Here is a 23,739-nt window from a genome sequence, read left to right on the forward strand (position 1 = left end):
ATTTGAAAAAGACAAACAGGAAAGAGCCAAACGTGCAGAATGAATTCTGACACACCCGGGTGCATTTTTCTGAGATTCTGACTTAAGTGGATACTGTCTGCATTATTCCGAACTTCCTGACTTGCTTTTCCATGAGTTGGAGTAATTCAGCTTTAGACCTACTCTGAGTTAATCGTTCTATTATTGAAATGATAATGTATTTGTTATGACATGAAGAAATGGTTTGTAGAGAGGAGTTCAAAATGATCGTAGTCTCCCAGTTCCCAGAAAGACAATTACTGGAATACAAGAAAATATCTCAGTGTATTAAAGTGTGTGTTTTTTAAAGCATATATTTTTAAATGTAATAGATCATTTTATATGGTTTGCTCACCTGTTGATCTTTTTTTTTTTTAGATCACAACTTTATCAGGAAATGAGTTCCTTCTGCAGTCAGATATTGACTTCATCATATTGGATTGGTTCCATGCTATCAAAAATGCAATTGACAGATTGGTATGTATTTGTTTTAGCTGTTACCTTTGTTAATTAGAATGTAATCTTTTAAACCTATTGCTTAAGCATATTATACACATACATTTAAGTAGATCCTATGAATTTAGAGTTATTAAGTTATTTTAATTTAAACAGTCACTAATTCCATTTTTGGAGAAGGCAACGAAGATAGGATTTTGAAACTAAATGACATTTTATTTCTCTCTTTAAAAATACAATGCATTCATTTTTTTTTTCTGAAATAGCATAGACATTGATTTAGTGAAGGCTCTATGAAGCAAACAAGAACTTAATAACTACTAAATTTTCACATTTTCAGTTTATGCAATCTGTAATACATATTCTTGAAAATAAATATCAGTGTATTTAAGCCCATACTCACTGTTATAATACTAGTAAATAATAATCCTTTGTACTGATTTTCATTGTTCTTCCAGCTAAGCAAGATTGTTCTCGTGAAAATTACATATCTAGAACTTCATGAAATTACCCTAAATCACAAGTTTAAAGTATGTTCTTAAAAGAGTCAAATAATTTAAAACTACTCATTTTATACTGTTTCTCAACCAAACATCTTATTTAGGACACTGGTGTTTGCAAAATCTTGACAAGAAAATATTCTTGAGAGCTTTTAATAAGGTATAAAAATAATAATATTTTTGTGATTTTATTGTGGTTTAATCACACACTTCCGTTGTATTACTTTGGGATCAAAACTTTAAAAAATAAAATAGCAAGTAAGTTTTTCCCACTATCATTATTGTCCCCTTATCCAGGCATACGCATGTGCACACATACACACACATGCACACGCATTTTTTATCATTATGAGCAAACTCTGGGGTAAAACTGCCTGAGCTTGAAAGTTTGAATCTAATTTTTCTAGCTGTGTGGCCTTAGGCAAATTGTTTATCTCTTTTGGCTTCAGTCGTCTTGTCTGGAAAATAAGGATAATAAAATACCTACCTCATGGGATATCTGTGATGAGTAATTGAATTAATGCATGGGGTGCTTAGGCTATGCACAGAATTTAATAAGTAATATTATATATGTATATATACATATATATCATTTACAATTTAAAAATTAAGCTAGCATAGGGGCACTATTTCAAAATAATTATCTTATTACAAACTTCTTGTTAATCTAACATCAAAATAGATCACAGAACTATTTAGTGACTTTTTTTCTTCTATGTAAAATTGTTCCATCTATTTGTTATTTCCAGCCAAAGGATCCAAGTAGTCATTCAAGAAGCCTGGAATTATTTAAAATCCAGAGATCCTCCAGTACTGAACTACTAAGTCACTATGATAGTGATACAAAAGAACAGAAACCAGAGCACAGAAAATCTTTAAGTAAGTATTTTTTTTGACTAGCTCATTTTAACTTTGTTTAAACTTAGTGCTTATGAAATGTAGATACAATGAAATGAGATTTGAACCAAACTGATGCTACTCATCGGAGAAGGCAATGGCACCCAATTCGTAGCCATTTCTTTAGCCAGGAATTCATGCATTCGACGGCAGTCTGAGTGCTTTGCTCACATCATTGTTGGTAATGCCTTTTGAGAAAATAATTGTTCCAAGGTCATGGTCTCTGCTTACAGCAAACTTCTGAATCTAAGTAATAACCATGGCGTTCAGATTGGTGATTGATTTCAAGAGTGGGAAATGTCAAGCGTCTCCAAACCTTGGTATGCTGACTATTTGATTTTCATACATTAAAAGATATATGACTGACCTGACATAAACCAACAGGCTATGCAACTTTCCATTTGTTTCAACCACCAGAAAGATTTAGAAATGTGTAATGTGGACTAGATATCCTCCAAGGTCACATCTAGGTCTGATTTTCTAAAAAAAAAAAAAAAAGAATTTGAAGTGAAAAGGACCAGTCTGTTCACTTATATAGTGACCTTGAGCATAACTGTTAATCTTTTTCATGCTTTTTGTTGTGGTTGTTCAGTCACTAAGTCGTGTCCAACTTTGTGACCTCATGGACTGCAGCATGCCAGGCTTCCCTGTCCTTCACTATCTCCTGGAGTTTGCTCAAACTCATGTTCATTGAGTCAGTGATGCCATTCAGCCATCTCATATTCTGTCATCCCCTTTTCCTCCTGCTTTCAATATTTCCCAGCATCAGGGTCTTTTGGTGGCCAAAGTGTTGGACCTTCAGCTTCCCAGCATCAGTCCTATGAGTGAGTATTCAGGACTGATTTCCTTTAGGATTGACTGGTTTGATCACCTTGCTTTCCAAGAGACTCTCAAGAGTCTTCTATGTTTTCACCCTGTTTCTTCCTCAATAAAGAGTTATGGAAAGGTGTTGTGCATATCTCACAGAGTTGATTTGAATCTCAACTCCCTGAAAGAACAGTAGATATCTCTGGAATCAGAGTCTCAAAAATTATAGTACTTTTCTGGGATCATCTATCTACGTACATTCAGTCTTCTGAATCACCAGTTTTTCTGCCATTTCCATCTAACTAAAGATCAGATTATATCCTGTAATTATATCCTAGCTTTTTGAACTTAAGGAGAACTCAGTAAGAAGAGAAAGGCTGATTACAGAATATTTGCATATCTACATGCGTACATGTGTATTTGCATATCTACATGTGTACAGGGGCTTCCCTTGTAGCTCGGCTGGTAAAGAATCTGCCTGCAATGCAGGAGACCCCAGTTCCATTCCTGGATCAGGATGATCTCCTGGAGAAGGGATAAGCTACCTACTCCAGTATTCTTGGGCTTCCCTGGTGGCTCAGACAGTAAAGAATCCTCCTGCAATGCTGGAGACCTGGGTTGGATCCCTGGGTTGGGAAGATCCCTTGGAGAAGGGAATGGTTACCCACTCCAGTATTCTGGCCTGGAGAATTCCATGGACTGTATATCCATGGGGTTGCAGAAAGTCGGGCATGACTGAGCAACTTTCACTCACTCACTCATGTGTACACAAGTAAATATGCTGGATGACCATATATGTATATACATATATTTGTGTGCATCAGAGAATAATATATATGTGTGTGTATATATATATATACACGCACACACATACACACACACACATAAATATACATGTTCACTCCCCCACATGACAAAATAGAGGGAGGTTAGTTATATGTGATAATATATCTTATAAATCTAAATTGTTATGAGTCTGAATCTAGAAACAGCATGATAACTTTGAGGAAGAGCACCCTTTCAAAATTGTCATTATTCAGAGAACCATGCCATAATTTCAATATCCATTGGTACATATTTGGTTAGCCAGTTGTGTTAAGTTAGAACTTAAAATTATCAATGTTAATGTCTCAGACTCTATGGTGCATTAAAATTAAATTATTTGTGGAAAATAAGCAGTGCCATTTAAAAAAATTTTCCATATGATGGTACAGTATGATATTATCTCATCTGAGGATTTCTCTTTATTTCTTGCTCATTGTCCTTCTTGACTTAATATGGGTACAGACATAAGATTTTAGAATTAGAATTCGATTGTGAGTATGTAGCTAATGTTAACTGCATAAACATTTTGTAGTAGGTATAAAAAGAGAAGGAAATGTCAACCCACTCCAGTATTCTTGCCTAGAAAATCCTGTGGGCAGAGAAGCCTGGTGGGCTGCTGTCCGTAGGGTCGCACATAGTCAGACACAACTAAAGCGACTTAGTAGCAGCAGCAACAGTAGGTATAAAATGAGGTATGAGGAAATGAGCAGTAGCTCTGGAATCTCATATATAATTGCTGGTCTGGAGCAGACTTTGACACATTTCTAAAGTCTAAACCTCAGGAGAAAATTAAGGTTTGTAAAAGTATGTATGAGAAACATTGAGGTAAATGGATTTTGTATTCAACAATAGTCACTTGAAATGTTTTCAGACTATATCGGGGAAAAAAAATTCCTGCAAGTAGAACACCAATCACCTGTTTCAAACTTTTTTTAGTGGGAAAGACAATTATTTGTCTATTTTGGGCCTACATTTAGTCTTGTCTAAATACAAGGAAAGAGACATTAATTCTATTCATTTCAAAGTGTATTTAACTGTATAAGAACCTTATATTTGCTTTTTTCTTTGCAGTTAAAAAAATAATGATACCGAGAAAATATTGAGTACTTACTATCCAGGCATTGTTCTAAGCTCATGTGTTACACTGATTACTTAATCCTCCAGTAACTGAATGACATAGGTACTATTATTAACCCTATTTTATAGATAGGAAACTGAGGCACAGAAAATTAAAACAACTTGTACAAAGACAAGTTACGGAGACCAGTTTCAAACTCAAGGAAACCAATATTAGACTCAGTGCTTTTACCAATAAAACTAGAATGAAGTGAACAAATAAAAGGTACACTTAGTTTATATCAACCTTGGACTTGGATGGAAATATTAAAAATGATATCCATATAAATCAATAAACTTAAATAGAGACCCAAAAACATATTAGCAAAAGAATTAAAACCAGATGTTGACTTTGGACTTTGAATTTACTGTTAAACTAAAAGGGTCATTTAATCTTTAACACTAGTCCTAATTTTAGAAAATGCTTCTTTTCTGTGTTTTGGTAGATATTAATACTTTTAAGCCTTTTTTAGGGCTAATCTATTTTTTGCACAGTAGGATACTGTTAATATCCATCCATTACTTTGAATTAAGTTCTTTCAGTATTTACATATTCATTTTCATTTGAAAGGCATAATGATTGACCCACCCATACAGTATCAAATTAGCTAGGCATTTGAAATAGTGATTGGCATATTTTATATCTGATGCTTTTTACAATATATTCTGAAGAAATAGGCCCTATGAAACCTCTCTGATCTTAGTTCCAGATTTGAACACCCAAACTTAGGTTTTTAAAGCATGCATTTGGTTTTACAACACCCTCTTGAGATTAAATAATTATATGAAGTTAGAGATTCACAACATCTCCTTCCTTATTAGCAGTCTAAGCACAAACTTTACTGTCAGTTTTCTGCCTTTGGCTTCCTGTGCCCTTGATGTTCCCACGAGTTTTGTCGCCAAGATTGTAGACAGATAAAGCCAGAATTACTTTTTTTTAAGGCATGTGAACATCATTAGCAGCTAACAGGTGGTCATTTCATTGTCCAGTTTCTCTGTATAACATGGGAAAAATATGTACTCTCAGTGAGTGAATTCAGAAAGTTAAGTGCTTAAATATACTCTCCTTTTAAAAATATGATTCTAACCTGCCAACACTATTAAGTACTAATCAGATATTTTAAGATATCAGTTGAGTCTAACAGACAAGAAGCCAGAACATTCAATGTGAGGGCCAAATCACTGTGGGAAATTCAGGACACCAGCATGGGATGAGAGTGGGAGCGCTGCTCTCCAGGGACGGCTGTTATGGAAAGTGGAGAATCAATCAAAGAAAATGCTAACATATTTTTCCAAGGAAAGAGAACTGTCTTCCACTGATGGCCTCAAATATAAACCCAAAAAGTCTTGGAGAGCTTTCTCAACTTTTCTGAGCTTTACTCTCTAGATCTATAAAAATGGATCTAATACTGTCCTTGCAGCATCGACTGAGAATGTGAAATTAGATATGTAAATACTTAGTTCACAACAGGCACTCAATAAGTAGGAGCTCTTATTATTATCCTCTGTGTCCCCAAGCAGATGGCACCAAAATAGGGCATGAGCCAAGGGTGGTATCTGATGAAAGATTGGAGCAGGGCACATATACTTCACATCCTCTCTCTGAGTGTAAATAAAATAGGGGAAAGGAGTCAGACCTGTATATGGGAGTTATGACTGCAAAAATCTAAATATGAACAGCTGGTCTTTCCCCTGGCCACTCCCCAGGTGAAAATGGCAGCCAGGACATTCTTGGGAGCAACACACCAGGAACTCATACAAGGGAGCCAAGAGATACTCTTGATTCTTTTATCCCCAGAAGAGCAGGTCATTAAGAAGTCCCAGTTGATGGAAAGGATTCAGCATCTAGACATTTCACCATTGCTTTATCCATAGCTCTAGTTTATTCACTCATCGTGTATTTATTGTTTTTCATTAATAGATATACCTAAAGGCATGTAACTAAAATTCTTGGCTCCATTCATCTGTATTTCCAATTTTTTAAAATTATTTTTGCATTTAGGTTATGTGTAAGGAGTAATATGTTTCAGGTTCATCAATTGCTGAGCTATAAAATCCATATATGGGAATCGTGAATAAATTTTATGAAAAATTGATACTTAGCATTATAAATAAACACCCCCAAATGAACATAATTTAGAAGAATGAAATCAGACATAATAGAATCAAAAGGAAATGGGTTTCTTTTTAGCTGTGCTTTGATGAAAGTATCATAAAAACCAAAAGTGTTCTGGGTGAAATCCTAAAAGTATTTAGATATGAATTTCCTAATTCCACAGCTTCTTACCAATGTGTAATAAAAATGTATGTACAAGGCTTCAGGAATAAAGATAAGAATGGAATAACTGGATTCACATATTTATACAGTCTAGAAAATTTAAATGCTTGTGAAACTTTAGTGATATCTTTGTTTAAAATTTTGCCTGCAAATAATGATCACACCAAGTTAAAACAAGTGTGATAGAGAAGGCAGTTAATTTTTGTACTAATCTAAATGATGATAATACTGGCCATCCACAACTATGAGTAGACTATGTTCTCAAAATCCAGTTTTAAACTGATTGCTTAGACCTCAACGTATTTTCAAAAGGAAATCGTATACCAGCCACAGAAGCACGCTTGAATCTTAGGCAATCATTTCAAATGCTGCTTTTAGTAAACAATTCATTCTGAATTTGTTGCACCTCTGGCCCTAGAAGATCTGCCTTCCAAGTAGCTTTGCTTTCCATCTGATTTCCTTTTTCCTCCTCCCACACCCTTGCACCAGCTCCACCAATACAATTAGGATTCTCAGAATGACTTCGGCCAGGAGGTTCCTGGACCCTGAAAATCCCCAGTGATGGTAGGGAGGGAATACAAGAAATAGTGAGAAAATGAGAAGAAGGAGGACTGGAGAGGAAGTCTTTGCAGCATGGGCGGGGGAACTGAATCCTCAGCTGTTCTATGTAAGAAATATGTATAATGACAGATCAGTCTGGCATTGTCCCGAATTCTGACATTTGTGGAATCTGGGTGGTATCTATAAAAGCGATCATGGTGCTGTCGTTTTCTGTATGTCCGAAAGTTTCACAATTCAAAACTGGAGCATACACACATGGACAATTATTACTCATGTTCAAAATTCAATAAAAAAATACATATTTTCAAACTGCAGTTTTAAAATTTTAAAAGAAGGATCAAATTTTCTTTATATGAGTTACATTAAGACCTCTTTAAATATAAAACATTAAGTCACTGTTTTCCTCCTTTATCTCCAAAAGCCAGTATATGTTCTCTTATGACTGTTGTGACCTTTCTGATAACTATATAATTAAGAAAATTTATTAAAATGTTTATTATTATCCAAAATGGAAAAGTCATACTAGTTTCTTGGATAGACATGTAATTAGCAATTGTTTGAAACATATTGTGAGGGCTGTTATGGAGACTCATATAAATACATATTTTAAAGTTTCTTCTTATTAAGAATTTTGTATGAAACAGCCTAATCTTGCCAATGCATGAAAGTAATAAGATGAATAAGCCATCTGCCAAGAAAATGAAAACAATATTAAAATTGCACAAATAAATTATATCTATCTTTGAAAAAAGAGAAACTCTTACCTGGACACAACAAAAAATCATAATAGTTGTGTAGAATATTATGGGTTATTGTGTTTTAGTGAGTTTCAGATTCAAGTAAGATGGTCAATTATCTGATTCTTTTTTTCCCACTAAAATCAATATTGGTACCCTGGCACCAGTTTCATTCAATATCCAGCTGAGAAAAATAAACTATTGAACTAAAGTGTGAAAATAAAAATAATTTTGTTTTACTATAGTTATAAGACAGATAATTCTGAGAAACAGTGAGTGTCAATTCTCTTCTTGATTATTTTTTACAGGTTAAGGGAGTTCTTTATTTCAACATATTCCAATTTGGTGAAGAAAAAAATAAAAAGTTTTAAAAGGGCATTTACAGTGCCAAAGCTGGAACATTATGAGAAAAAAATAACCCAGTAAAGATTAGATGCACACTTGATAATCAGGCATCTGAATTACTTTGTCAAAACAGTATTATTCATGAAGGTTCCAGGGCTTCACCAAGGCACTGTGTGACCACAGCAATTGTTCTGACATGTGTTCCCAAGATAGTTAGCAGCAATTCAACTTTCCTGGGGCCCATAGATTACAGACTCTTCAAAACATTCAGTTCTCCATGAATCATCGGATAAGCAGACTTAGTTATAAGCTGAGCAAAGAATGTTCTGATTAATCTCTTCCTTCCCATCCAAGGGGTTGATCTCGCTCTTTGACCTGTGGGTGTCCATTGTCATGTATCTTGTAGCATCAGCTACTCTGAAAGTCTATCTAACCCTATCAGCACTCAAGCACTAGATCACCCCGTCTCCTCTTGACCCTGGCAGTAACTCCCTGGCCATTTTTCCCCTTAGATGAACTGCATTTAATCAATTTCTGATTTCATTAGGTCAAATGGCATCTTTCTTTCAATAATAGGCCAAATCCAGAGGGCTTCTTTGCTCTAACTCTACAGCAATATTTCCTTAGCATTAATACACTACTGTGATTGTAAACAACAGAAAAAATATCCTTTGATTTCCTCTAAAAATTTCTCCTATCTTTATTCCATGAACCTAGAATGGGCTTATATTAATATTTTATTGTTAAGTTAGATGTATAATATGTGTTCACCAGTGTCACATCAAGTTTACAGTATATTAGCTAGACATGATATTTAAAGCATTCTTATAGTGAATCCCTGTGCAGAAAGAAAGCATTCTTTTGAATGTAAGTGATCAACTCTTTTTGTATATAGAATTTATTTGGTATACTCATTGTAGTTTCTGGTGTATAGGAATAATGCTACTTTTTTTTTAAATCCTAAATAAAAATTAATTTGCATTTTAATCTCTTTATTTGGGTGTCTCAAATAAGCCCAATATTAGGCTTAGGGTAAACATTTAACTGTAAACATGCATAATCAATGCTATTTTTTTGGAAAATAAGTTTATTTCTCATTACTCATTACTATGTAAGTCCACATCCATGTAAGGAAAATCAGGTATTGCTTTCATCTCAAAGTATGAGTTGTATCCAAAACTACTAGCTTTTTTCATCCAAATTCAGTAAAACGTGAATATATTTCCATCCAAATTCAATAAAATGTGAATATAACGTTTGCTTCCTTCAAGAAATGCCTTGTGGATGACTTGAGAATGGTAAATCAGTCTGCCAATTCATCTTTCTTTGATTATTTAAGTAGCACCTGAAGCCAAATACTCCTGCTACCCAATTTAAGTACTGTAAATAATAGACTATTTTGTATCCAAAATTAATAACCTGAGAAAATAGAGGTAAAATAGGAGAGGCAATGGTCAAATGCAAAATATGACTGGGAGAGTACCATCAGAGATGGTGTCCTCTGAACTAGAGTCAAAAGTTAAGAACAATTTCTAATCAAATTACTGCATTGGAATGACTCAAGTAAAAGTTCCTCAACAGAAAGGTCTTTATGACTTGGGTCCCCTTCTCTGGCTGTTTCCCAGCCCTCTCTGACCCGTGAATTATGTTCAGGAAAATGATGCTGATATAATCCTTGATACATACCATTCTGTGCTGATGTTTCCATTTAACTCAAGGTCTTCTTTTTGCTAGATTAACATCCTGTTTGACTCACCTCAAGCTACACTTCCTCCAAAAGCGTTCCCAAATTTCTGTGGTGAGTCAGGAGATCCTCAATATTCAGTACATATCTCTTCCATTGCAATAGACAAAGTGTATTACAACAAGCTAGGTATCAATGTCTGTTTGTCTATCCACTAGACTACTAGACTCTGAAGAAGACTGTCTCATTTACCTTTATCTGCAACTAGCAAAGTGGCTTAATGATATTTGAAAGTATTCAGAAATGTGCAATGATAAATTAGTGAATGAATAGATGAGGGTATTCAAATGATCATTACTAATATACTTCTCATTCTGTGCTAAAAATTAAGATAAAATTGCTAAAATATTTTTAGGAAAGTAATAGATTATTGCTTCATCCTGGCTACTTGTGCTGGTTGGTGTTTTAAAGTCAGTATTTGTGTGCCTCTCTGAATTTTCTCTTAGGACTGTGAATCTCAAAGAAATGACATTTTTTAATAGGTCTCATGCACTGTACCTAGCAATATCAGGTACACATATCTGTTTTATCACACAATGAAGATAAAAATGACTAAGATTTGGAGGAGAGAGAAGAGAAAATCCTAGTTCCTTTGCTTAAAGTTACTGTCCTCTCAGCATATTTCTATCATGCCTTCTAGCCTCCAGTTTTAATTGAGAGAATCATTCTGGTTCATAGTAATTCTTGATGCTGTCCTGTGGGCTCTGACTTAGAATTTTCAAGGCTCTATTGGAGGCAAGGAAAAAGGAAAAACTCTATAATGTATAAAAAGATAGTAATAGTAGTTTTGATAATTTTTAGAAGACTGAGAATAGTTTCCTCTATGGTCAGTATATTTGAAAAAATCTAGGAAATTTATGAAAATCCACACAAAAGTTAGAAAAGGGTACATGTCTTCTTCAAAAGGTTGTTGGGATTGTGTTAAAAATTTGTGTCTAAGAATCTGAAATTGTATGTACAATTTTTACCTCCAAGATAAACTAGCCATAAGATTTGGACAAGTTTCTTAAGTTTCTGGAAACTGACTTTATAGGTAAATCAGTGGATACTTTTAATATAAATCTAACCTATATATACACAATATGTACATGATCTAAGGAGATAATTTTAATATATATATTAGGTCCAAGGATAATATATATACTATATCTAAAATATATTCAAAAACTATATATATTTTTATTACAGTATAGATATCAGACATAATGATTTCTAAATGGGCATATTCTAAGTAAAATAATCATGACCTTTGTCTGCTATAAATTCATCAAATCTTCTCTTTAGAAATATAAAGGGAATGCACTTTGCCAATGATTTGTAAGGTTGGCAAAATCAGACTAAATAAATGCATAATTTATCAAAGGCTTATTTTTTAATATCTTTATTCCATTGATTCCCATAACATTATATACACTTTAATCTTCCATTCCCTTAAGAGATTCTGAGAGTTATGAGGAATAAAACATTGGTTTTCCCATTCCTGAGTGTGAACCTGATGTTGTAGCAATCTCTAGAGATTAAATGTCACCCAGTGTCACTTGCCTATTCTTTTTTGCATAAAAGAACAAAATGATGCAATGGTAAAATTTTGACAAAAAGTTATATAATTTCACCTAAAAAGCAAGGAAAGATTTTGTTTGATTTTAATGTTTTATACATACATATATGTGTATATATGTATATATACCTATAAATTCTACTATATATTATATACGTGCACATATATACATATACTTGACTTCCCTGGTGGCTCAGATGGTAAAAGCGTCTGCCTACAATGCAGGAGACCCGGGTTTGATCCTTGGGTCAGGAAGACCCCCTGGAGAAGGAAATGGCAACCCACTCCAGTACTTTTGCCTGGAAAATCCCATGGACGGAGAAGCCTGGTAGGCTACAATCGATGGTGTCGCAAAGAGTCGGACAGGACTGAGCGACTGCATTTTCACTTTCACATATACTCACATGAACTAAGCTAAATATCATAACTCACCTGGTGATAGATAGCTTTTTTTGACTAAAGGAAAAATATCAAAACCACATGATTACAGAGCCACTTATAAGGAGTAAACCAAAAGATGATAAAAGTCGGTCTCACCAAGGCACACTCTATTGACAGACTGGTAGGTATCCTAGGATGCTCCTATATCTGCTTGGATGAAGGGAGTTCATATGTGGCAGGGGCAGTCCTAGCTGACCAAGGCTTCTGTCATTTGCTGAAGCCAGGATCTCCCTGTTCCATTAGACTGCAAATGCCTGCGGTATAAATCATGACCTTCTGATGATTACTTCTCTTCATCTGCATTACCTAAGAACAGAGTCCAAAATATAGTAGAGTCCAATATTAAAGGTCTGAATGGGTGTGGGGCACCCAAGATGGATGTGTCATAGTGGAGAGGTCTGACAGAATGTGGTCCACTGGAGAAGGAAATGGCAAGCCACTTCAGTAGTCTTGCCTTGAGAACCCCATGAACAGTATGAAAAGGCAAAAAGATAGGACACTGAAAGATGAACTCCCCAGGTCAGTAGGTGCCCAATATGCTACTGGAGATCAGTGGAGAAATAACTCCAGAAAGAATGAAGGGATGGAGCCAAAGGAAAAACAACACCCAGTTGTGGATGGGGCTGGTGATAGAAGTAAGGTTCAATGCTGTAAAGAGCAATATTTCATAAGAACCTGGAATGTTAGGTCTATGAATCAAGGCAAATTGGAAGTGGTCAAACAGGAGATGGCAAGAGTGAATATCGACATTCTAGGAATCAGCGAACTAAGATGGACTGGAATGGGTGAATTTAACTCAGATGACCATTATATCTACTACTGTGGGCAGGAATCATTTAGAAGAAATGGAGTAGCCATCATAGGCAACAAAAGAGTCTGAAATGCATTACTTGGATGCAATCTCAAAAACGACAGAATGATCTCTGTTCGTTTCCAAGGCAAACCATTCAATATCATGGTAATCCAAGTCTATGCCCTGACCAGTAACGCTGAAGAAGCTGAAGTTGAACGGTTCTATGAAGACCTACAAGACATTCTAGAACACCCCCAAAAGATGTCCTTTTCATTATAAGGGGGGACTGGAATGCAAAAGTAGGAAGTCAAGAAACACCTGGAGTAACAGGCAAATTTGGCCTTGGAGTACAGAATGAAGCAGGGCAAAGGCTAATGGAGTTTTGCCAAGAGAATGCACTGGTCAGAGCAAACACCCTCTTCCAACAACACAAGAGAAGACTCTACACATGGACATCACCAGATGGTCAACACTGAAATCAGATTGATTATATTCTTTGCAGCCAAAGATGGAGAAGCTCTATACAGTCAGCAAAAACAAGACAGGAGCTGACTATGGCTCAGATCATGAACTTCTTATTGCCAAATTCAGACTTAAATTGGAGAAACTGGGGAAAACCACAAGGCCATTCAGGTATGACCTAAATCAAATCCCTTATGACTATACAGTGGAAGTGAGAAATAGATTTAAGGGACTAGATCTGATAGAATGCCTGATGAACTATGGATGGAGATTCATGACATTGTATAGCAGACAGGGATAAAGACCATCCCCAAGAAAAGAAATACAAAAAAGCAAAATGGCTGTCTAAGGAGACCTTACAAATCGCTATGAAAAGAAGAGATGTGAGAAGAAAAGGAGAAAAGGAAAGATATACCCATTTGAATGCAGAGTTCCAAAGAATAGCAAGGAGAGATAAGAAAGCCTTCCTCAGCGATCAAGGCAAAGAAATAGAGGGAAACAACAGAATGGGAAAGAATAGAGATCTCTTCAAGAAAATTAGAGATACCAAGGGAATATTTCATCCAAAGATGGGCTCAATAAAGGACAGAAATGGTAGGGACCTAACAGAAGCAGAAGATATTAAGAATAGGCCGCAAGAATACACAGAAGAACTGTACAAAAAAGATCCTCACTACCCAGAAAATCATGATGGTGTGATCACTCACACTCACCTAGAGCCAGACATCCTGTAATGTGAAGTCAAGTGGGCCTTAGAAAGCATCACTATGAACAAACCTAGTGGAGTTGATGGAATTCCAGTTGAGCTATTTCAAATCATAAAAGATGATGCTGTGAATGTGCTGCACTCAATAGGTCAGCAAATTTGGAACACTCAGCAGTGGCCACAGGACTGGAAAAGATCAGTTTTCATTCCAATCCCAAAGAAATCCAATGCCAAACAATGCTCAAACTACCACACAATTTCACTCACCTCACACGCTAGTAAAGTAATGCTCAAAATTCACCAAGCCAGGCTTCAGCAATACGTGAACCGTGAACTTCCAGATGTTCAAGCTGGTTTTATAAAAGGCAGAGGAACCAGAGATCAAATTGCCAACATCTGCTGGATCATGGAAAAAGCAAGAGAGTTCCAGAAAAACATCTATGTCTGCTTTATTGACTATGCCAAAGCCTTTGACTATGTGGATCACAATAAACTGTGGAAAATTCTGAAAGACATGGGAATACCAGACCATCTATCCTGCCTCTTGAGAAACCTATATGCAGGTCAGGAAGCAACAGTTAAAACTGGACATGGAACAACAGACTGATTCCAAATAGGAAAAGGAGTATGTCAAGGCTGTATATTGTCACCCTGCTTATTTAATTTATATGCAGTGTACATCATGAGAAATGCTGGGCTGGAGGAAGCACAAGCTGGAATCAAGACTGCCAGGAGAAATATCAATAATCTCAGATATGCAAATGACACCACCCTTATGGCAGAAAGTGAAGAAGAACTAAAGAGCCTCTTGATGAAAGTGAAAGAGGAGAGTGAAAAAGTTGGCTTAAAGCTCAACATTCAGAAAACGAAGACCATGGCATCTGGTTCCGTCACTTCATGGCAAATAGATGGGGAAACAATGGAAAACAGTGGCTGACTTATTTTTCTGGGCTCCAAAATCACTGCAGATACTGATTGTAGCCATGAAATTAAAAGATGCTTACTCCTTGGACGGAAAGTTATGACCAACCTAGATAGCATATTAAAAAGCAGAGACATTACTTTGTTAACAAAGTCCATCTAGTCAAGGCTATGGTTTTTCCAGTAGTCATGTATGGAGGTGAGAACTGGACTGTGAAGAAAGCTGAGCACCGAAGAATTGATGCTTTTGAACTGTGGTGTTGGAGAAGACTCTTGAGAGTCCCTTGGACTGCAAGGAGATCCAACCAGTCCATCCTAAAGGAAATCAGTCCTTAATGTTCATTGGAAGGACTGATGCTGAAGCTGAAGCTCAAGCTCCAATACTTTGATCACCTGATGCAAAGAGCTGATTTATATGAAAAGACCCTGCTGCTGAGAAAGATTGAGGGCAGGAGGAGAAGGGGATGACAGAGGATGAGATGGTTGGATGGCATCACCAACTCAATGAACATGGGTTTAGGTAGACTCTGGCAGTTGCTGATGGACAGGGAGGCCTGGTGTGCTGCAGTTCATGGGGTCTCAAAGAGTCGGACACGACTGAATGACTGAACTGAACTGAGGATTAGTTTACATGTGGTTATTATCATGTTTGCCATGCCATTACACTGATTTTGGTTGTCTGTGCGTGTTAAATCGCTTCAGTCGTGTCTGATTCTTTATGACCCCATCGACTGTAGCCTGCCAGGCTTTCTGTCCATGAGATTCTCCAGGCAAGAATACTGGAGAGGGTTGCCATGGCCTCCTCCAGGGGAATCTTCCTGACCCAGGGATCAAACCTGCGTCTTTTATATCACCTGCATTGGCAGGCAGGTTTTTTGCCACTAGCACTGTTGTTGAATATTTATTTCATCTTATCAACCTCTTTGAACTCCTGATTGCAGATTAAGACAGAACCAACTTAAACTCTCCTCATAACTTTTGCCTGGGTCACACCCATGATGTGAAGTCTGAATTATCCATGTCAGAAAGTCAATAACACTAGCTAAACAATAACAATAATGAAAATTAAGCCAAGAATAAACTAAGACAAAGAGAAGACAAAGAGTGAAGAAACCAAAGCTCCAAACAAGGAAAAGATTCATTAATTTTCTGGATGTGCTCACATGCAAAGTCCATCTGAAATGCTACTTACCTCTCATTTTCCATTTGACTCTTTTGGGGACATATGTTATAAATAGCTTTCTTTTGTTATTTCTCTTTGCCAAAGGCAAAATTGTAGTATTTTATGGCTTAAATGTCCTTTATTTTGATGTTCTTAGGTACCTGAATGTATTTCCCATTGTCCTTTCAGGTTAACTGTCATAATTGTGAATGATCCCCATGACTTACTCATAGAGTAAGTTTATATGTTGTGCCTGCCAAAACAACCAAGGCCTACCAGCTTGCAGCTTAGTGAAGCACTTTAGGAAAAAATGCAAAAAATAAAAGTAGGCTCACAATTTAGTTATCAAAAAATAAAGGACATATTCCATATAAAGTCTGATTAATCCTTCTAGTAATGTGAAATTGCACTTGCCAGTGAGAGGTAATAATAGTTATCTTGGAAATAAAGCATGGTTTTCTCAGATCCACCTTTGTTTATTCCAGGAAATGCAAACTAAACTGAGCAAATGATAATCTTTTCTAAGACTCTGCTTCACAAATTTGCCCCTAAATGCCCAGTCTTTTAAAGTTGGGTGAATGGTAATGAAACATATTGAAAGAGTAGCCTCAAAACTTTAGTAATGCCTGGATGCATTTCACTTACTTAGTTTTATTACTCTAGGACAGGTTACATCAGAATAATTAATCTTATTTTTTTTTCCCTCATCAGTACCTAGGTTTGTTATTGAGGTTCTATGCCTTATTTTTAAATTGGGCATAACTGATTTCACAGAAGGGGTTGACTGAGAACCCATGCAATTTTTGCTTAACTTATTTTTATTGAACAAAATCCAGAATTTTAGTCAAGAAGCATTAGATATTAATCACATGCAAGTAAAATTTCCTTTACCTTCCAGTATAGCAATAGTGGGTCATTACAGAATGATAAGAAGTGAGCTCTCTTAATACTCTTTACAATTGCATAAAAGCAATCATTTTTCATAAGTCTTAGAAGAAGCTTTTAACTATTACTTGAGAAGCATATTGGAATATTAGAATATATTATGTTGTATTATTATAGATGTGACTTGTGAATTGAAAAAAAAAAAGTTCTCTGATTCGAGACTCTTAGAAGTTATCCTTTTCAGCTTGAATAGTTTTCTTTAACACAGTTTGTGATTCTATAATATTTTTGTGTGGCAAGTAGAGGCCATTTTGCTGAAATATAAATTCCAGTATTATTTCTTAATTATTGCACTCTTAACTTTAGAGAAAATTAGAGGACAAATGCAATATTTTCTACTGCAGTTAAGTAACAACAGTTGGTGATACTTAATTTAAGGTGAGTCAGTTTAGAGAAAAAATTAGAACAAATCCCTCCTCTAAATTATTATCGCCTTTCTCCTTCCTTTCCTTGTAACCACTTCTCATCTTTGACTTTGAAACCCAACAGTTTAAACTTGGTTCTTATTTCAGTGGGCTAATCCCCTTTCATAAATCATGCTCAAGAGCTGAAATAATTTGCACATCATTTAAAGAGTATTTGCTTTGAAATATTCACCTCAAGCCCTTTTGTATATCCTTTCTCTCTAAAGATTTGTAGTATTTGTTTTGTTCTCTGAGGTATAAAAGACCTGGATAAACTTTATTCCTGTTGTTTCAAGATTAGTTAACGAAAATGCATATTAATTCAGCAGGGACTGGAACAAACCTCAGTAAAGATGATCATACATATGCCTCTCGGGAATAGCAGAAGTACAAAATGTCAGTCTTCAAATCTCCTCGGACTTCCTCAAAGAAGCATTGAGGGATTTAAATTTCCAGAGTATGTCTACAAATGTATTTTCTTTGTTGTGGAGAACAAGATCCATACTGATTATTTTTCCCAAGAAAATTGATTCTACTTTTTATTTAAACAAAAATTAAGCTATCTACAAAGTGGCTCTTCAAGAATACAGGGAGAAATTGCCACAAAAAAGGTAAATTTAACATCAACAAATTATATTCCTGACATGCCACTAAATTTTTAACTTCTTTTGTTTCAGAAGTCAAATCCCCAAATAAATTTTAACAGAGCATCCATATCCTTTTTCCCTAAAAAAACTGGAATTAAAAGGACCTCATAAGATCAGAATTAAGCTTACGGGGGCAGGGAGGCCTGGCGTGCTGCACTTAATGGGGTCGCAAGAGTTGGACAGGACTGAGTGACTGAACTGAACTGAACGGGGGCTTCCCAGGTGGTGCTAGTGGTAAAGATCCTGCCTGCTTATACAGGAGGCATAAGAGGTGCAGATTCGATCCTGGGTCAGGAAGATCGCCTGGAGGAGGGCATGGCAACCCACTCCAGTGTTCATGCCTGGAGAAACCCATGGACAGAGGAGCTGTGGTCCATAGGGTTGCAAAGAGTCAGACACAACTCATGGAGGTAAAGTTCAAGGATACATTTAAATTTATAAACTCAAATTTTCAATTTGCTAGTAAACCCAGAAAAAAGTGTCAATTTCTCCAAATAATATATCTGTTCTGTATGGGAAAATGTGCCCTATTCTTTTCCTAAACTGAAAATGCCATAAACTTTGGCACATAAGTGCTTATCCGGAAATGACTGAGTGGATTCAAGAATAATAAATCACTATATGGATCCAGCCACCCACATTCTTGTTCCATTTCTCTCCTTTACAAGTGTAGTAACAGACATTTCCATAGTCCTCGGGGTGCCAAACTTTGCACCATTAGGAAAATCTGAAAGTAGCTTGATTTATCTTCCTCACTCAGTTAGCTAAGACCCAACTAAGTAAAAATCAGCAGGAATGAACCGGACTCGCTAAACTTTTCTAATAGGGAGATGCAACAATTAGAACTTTCCTCCTTTGCCACTTCAGTTTGCTTTGGATGTGAAGCCTCTTGTGAAAAATATTCAGATGAGATCTCACATTATAGGTGCATGGCTGGATGATGCTGACTCTGAGTTTTCATTATACACAGAGGATTGTCTGCTGTTTGCAATTAATCCAGACACAATCCTCTTGGTACTTAGGGAGGAATGTGGAAGAAATAGCCATTTTATAAGTTGTAAACTCCTAAATTACCCTAAATTAGAGACACTATTAATCGGACACTTAGATATAGATAGGATCTGCTCATTGTGTAGGCTCATCTTCCCCTGATGGAGAAATCAATTAAATATTTAGGATGTGGAATACCTTCCAGGTTGGATAATGCATTTCATTTAAATTATGGCCCTCCAATTGAAACATTAAAGGGGATCTTAACGGATGGAAGCACATTACTGTCTCTTGGATTGGGCGCATTAACACTTTAAAAATGAATGTGCTTCCCAGGATTTCCTATTTGTTCCACCAGCTGCCTGTCGATGTGCCAGATAAACAGTTTAAGGGTAAGTATGTGAAAGATGCATGTGTAACATTCTGTGTTCTGAGGTGCACCCGTGGAGGAGAAGTCCCCCAACTGTGACCCTCCCCTTTAGATGTTTTTTCTCAATGTCCTAGCAATCTAAAATGGGAGGGCTCATTTGATCATGGGTGAGTAAAAAGGAAAACCAAAAAAGAGATTCAGTTAGTCCTCTCATAAAGGTTCTGTGTTTTTCTAGTCTTGGTCTCCCAAATAGCTAGTGGCTATTACCAGAAAATATTGGGACAGTATGGTAGAATTTGAAATAAACATAAGCTTTTCAGTTATATAAATTGTTGATAGGAAAATCATCATTAAATGATCACTCAAGGACCATTCCTATGCCAAATTTATGAATAGTATTGTAAGAATGAAGTTTCCATATCCCCTAAGCTATAGAATTATGATATAGAAATAGCTAGTGTTTGGGAGTGCTTACTAAGCTGTAAGCCCCATTTGAAGCAGTGTACATGTTCTCTCTCATTTAATTCTGTGAATGAACCTACGAGGTACAATGGCATTATCATCACACCCATTTTACCAGGTGGTAAGTGAGGCACTGAATGGTTTGTCAATGTGCCCAAGGTGACACAGCTGAAAAGAGGCAGAGTTAGAATTCAAAACCAAGCATTCTGACTCTGCAGCCTGGAGCCATAACCATTGTTCTGTGAGGATTCGGAGTTTGGGAATGAGGCTGAAGTTTTCGTTACTTACATATTAATAGATCTATAAACTTGAGCCAGTCATTTAACCTCACTTATATTCTGTTTTATCATCTTGAAAATGGCCATCTACCTCACAGAGTTGTTTAGAAGCATAAATTAGATTATGCAAGTAGTGTTTCTAGCACTGCTTTGCATAACATAAGAACTCACTAAATGTTAATACTGACATTGGTACATGTATTTAATTTTGATCTTTAGTATTTTGAAGAGTCTTCCTAATTTGTTTAAGGAAAGGTTACCTTAGAAATAGATGACTGAGTTCTCTTAGATTAACATATTTTCAAAAATTCTTTTGGATTTATAGGGAAAAAATAGCATATGGAATGACTTACAGAAGACTGAACTCTATGTCGTCAGTCTGAACTTAGTCATATGTCGTCCTTTTGTTTCCATTTATAAAAGTCTTGATTCAAAATTAACATAGATATATTATATTAGCTTACTTAGTGAAAACAAATTTATCCAATCATAAAAGAGATGATGAAGATAGGGGGTCAATTTATTTGTTTCTAGAGACAGACTCCTCTTGCCAAATCTGATATGCTTCAGTGCATTTGTCTTACTTCAGAAGACAGCAGAAAACTCAGCTAACTGGTATAATTATATAACTTGGATAGTCATATTGAGGGGCTTCAGCTTTGGCAATATAATGAGGAATTACAAAGTTCAGTGAAGTTGCAGGAATTTAACTGAAATTACTTATCAGCATTTTGACTGGGAATAAACAGAAAAGGAACAAATTGATCCTTTCAAAGTTGGGTGGAAAGAATGTTCCAGAAGCCTTACTTTGTAATGACTGTCATTGAGAGGCCCTGAGGCCTCTTATTTGCTAGTAATTGATACCTAGACTTCAGGCTCAAATGCTAAAGAAACTGCTATTTTAAGGGCTTGTCAAGAAAGTCAGGAATTAAGAGTCCTTTTTCCTACCCAGCCTTTCACGAGTCTTTCACTATTGGGCCAAGATCATTGTAAGTCAAGGGTGAATCACACACAGATAATTTTCCTATTAGGAAGACTATTGGGATAAAATCAGAATCTGATATTTAAGACCAGAGACATACTTTATTTGGCTCAGAAAACAGCTTAACCCGCCACCAGGCTACATTTATTTGCTTGTTTATATGGAGGTTTTAACAGTAGAGTAAAGCTCTTCATTGTCTCTTAAATTCTGCTTTTTCCCACTGAATAGCTAGAAACGAAATGACTTTAGATGGCATGATAATAAATAAATGATACATCAGCCAATCAACTCCAAAAACCAGTGAAGAAACAAGAATTGTTGTATTTGTTACATTTTCCCTTCAATGTATTCATTACATTCTAAATATAGAGGAATTAAAAATGTCCCTGTACTATAATATGTTCATAATATAAATGGACTGACTCAGATCAGAATGATCTAAATCTGGGAACTGAGAAGAGACAAGTAAGCTCTAAAAACTGATATCTGAGGTCTAAGCAAAGATGATATAAATTCTAAAAAGTTAGAGTAGTGGGAGCAAGTGCTCAGTTTATGCATTGACATCACAGGCACTTATTGAAGAATTATTTGTGGTGTTTGAAGCACTGAAGTTAAAGAGGTTCCAGATGCTCTCAATTCTACATTGACTAACAGTGTTTATAGTCACATTTTAAGTAAGCATTTCCTATTCTCTATCAAAATTCATGATGAATTTACACATGAAAAATTGTTAAAATACACTATTTTGATTTTGTCAACAAAATGAATACAATAATGACTGGTTAAATATGCTTTTATATGGCTTCCTGGGTGGCTCAGTGATAAAGAATCTGCCTGCCAGTGAAGGAAACACTGGAAACATGAATTCTATTCCTGGGTCACGAAGATCCCCTGCAGTAGGAAATGGCAACCCACTCCAATATTCTTGCCTGAAAAACTCCATGGACAGAGGGGCTTGGCAGACTGCATACCATGACATGACAAAGAGTCAGATGTGACTGGGCACAGCACAGCCAATATGATTTTGGCAACGTATTTCGCTTAAGTTTACACCTTGAAGGGTAAGTGAAGTCTCACATTGAACTTACGAGAAATTTTACATTCACATTAAGAACAAACTCCTGTCCATGGAGGGTTAAGTAGTGCCATGGGCCATGGTCTACCAAGAGTTCATAAGGGAAGAATTTGATGAGTCAAAATGCTGCAAGCTTGAGTCCTAGTGTCATTGTTTATCCTCAGTCTTCTAGAGGCTGGAATTGTTTCCTATCTGGCCCTGGGAATGGGAATTTGTCACTTTACAGTGATAGAAACAGTGTTAAATGACCTAGAGCCCAGCTGTTAGGAAGCAAGTGCTGCTTTAAGTGCAAATTAGGCTAGCAGCTCACCTGATTGTCCAGTTGCAGTGCGGTGATGGAAGTGTTGATACTAGAGACAGATGACTTAGACGTAGGTAGGTCCTAGACCTACCTGCCTGCCAGGACCATCTTTGTGACTTGAGTAACATTTCCTCATAGATTCACAGTGAAGAGTATATCACTTAGTCTCTGAAAGTGCTTAGAACATTGCCTGGAATACAGCATGTGCTGTTAAAATATTAATTATCCTTACTAGGGACTCATATTAGACCAAATAAACCTAATAGTCCATAAAACTTGAATAACTTTAAAAAACAAATGGTAAAAATATATATCACAGAGTAGCAGATTAATTGGAGGTGGTAGAAAATTTTTTAAAAATCATAAATAAAATAACAATTTTGAATTTTCCATTGTCTTATATATTAAAATTAAATGCATTAGATAATGATATGAAATAAACAAAGATGTAAAGTGATATGACTAGCATTATTTCCAAAGTTAAAGCATTTTCCTCTTAGAGGGAAAATAATTATCAGCCTTTGTATATTAATATCAATATAAATAAAAATATAAACAGCATGCATTGTTCTAATTACAAAGCATGTATTTTCTCATTTTCATCTTTAAAACATCCTATATAATAAGTTTTATATTCACTTATAGAAGAGGAAACACAAACATTTTAATTTCAGAATATAGATTATAAATTAAGCATACATTGCATATTTTAGACTTTGTACAATTTTGTTTTTATTTCCTCTCACCTTTCTTTAAGTTTTACTTGCAAATACATATAAATAATTATATTATTAAATGATTTTTTGTAATGTGTTTTGAAGGATAAAAAGATCTGTATACAGACATAAATGCATGTGTGCCTATATAGTAAATAAAAATAAAATTTAAGGGCCATATTGACAGATGGGAAAGTACAAATGTCAAAGAAAGTTGATTTAGAAATTAATATATAATAACA

The 23,739-nt window shown here is 35.7% G+C and overlaps 1 protein-coding gene across 1 annotated transcript in view; it reads left to right on the forward strand.

Annotated features, from left to right (window-relative positions):
• The window catches only part of ARHGAP15 (Rho GTPase activating protein 15), a 698,771-nt gene that overhangs the window by 351,185 nt on the left and 323,847 nt on the right, over positions 1 to 23,739 (forward strand). Inside the window, exons 7-8 of the mRNA XM_070389876.1 lie at positions 397 to 495; positions 1,724 to 1,853. Of these exons, the coding sequence (XP_070245977.1) occupies positions 397 to 495; positions 1,724 to 1,853 (229 nt within the window). The remainder of the gene's footprint in view (positions 1 to 396; positions 496 to 1,723; positions 1,854 to 23,739) is intronic.

This window comes from Bos mutus, chromosome 2 (genome assembly GCF_027580195.1).
Source record: "Bos mutus isolate GX-2022 chromosome 2, NWIPB_WYAK_1.1, whole genome shotgun sequence".
NCBI lineage: Eukaryota > Metazoa > Chordata > Mammalia > Artiodactyla > Bovidae > Bos > Bos mutus.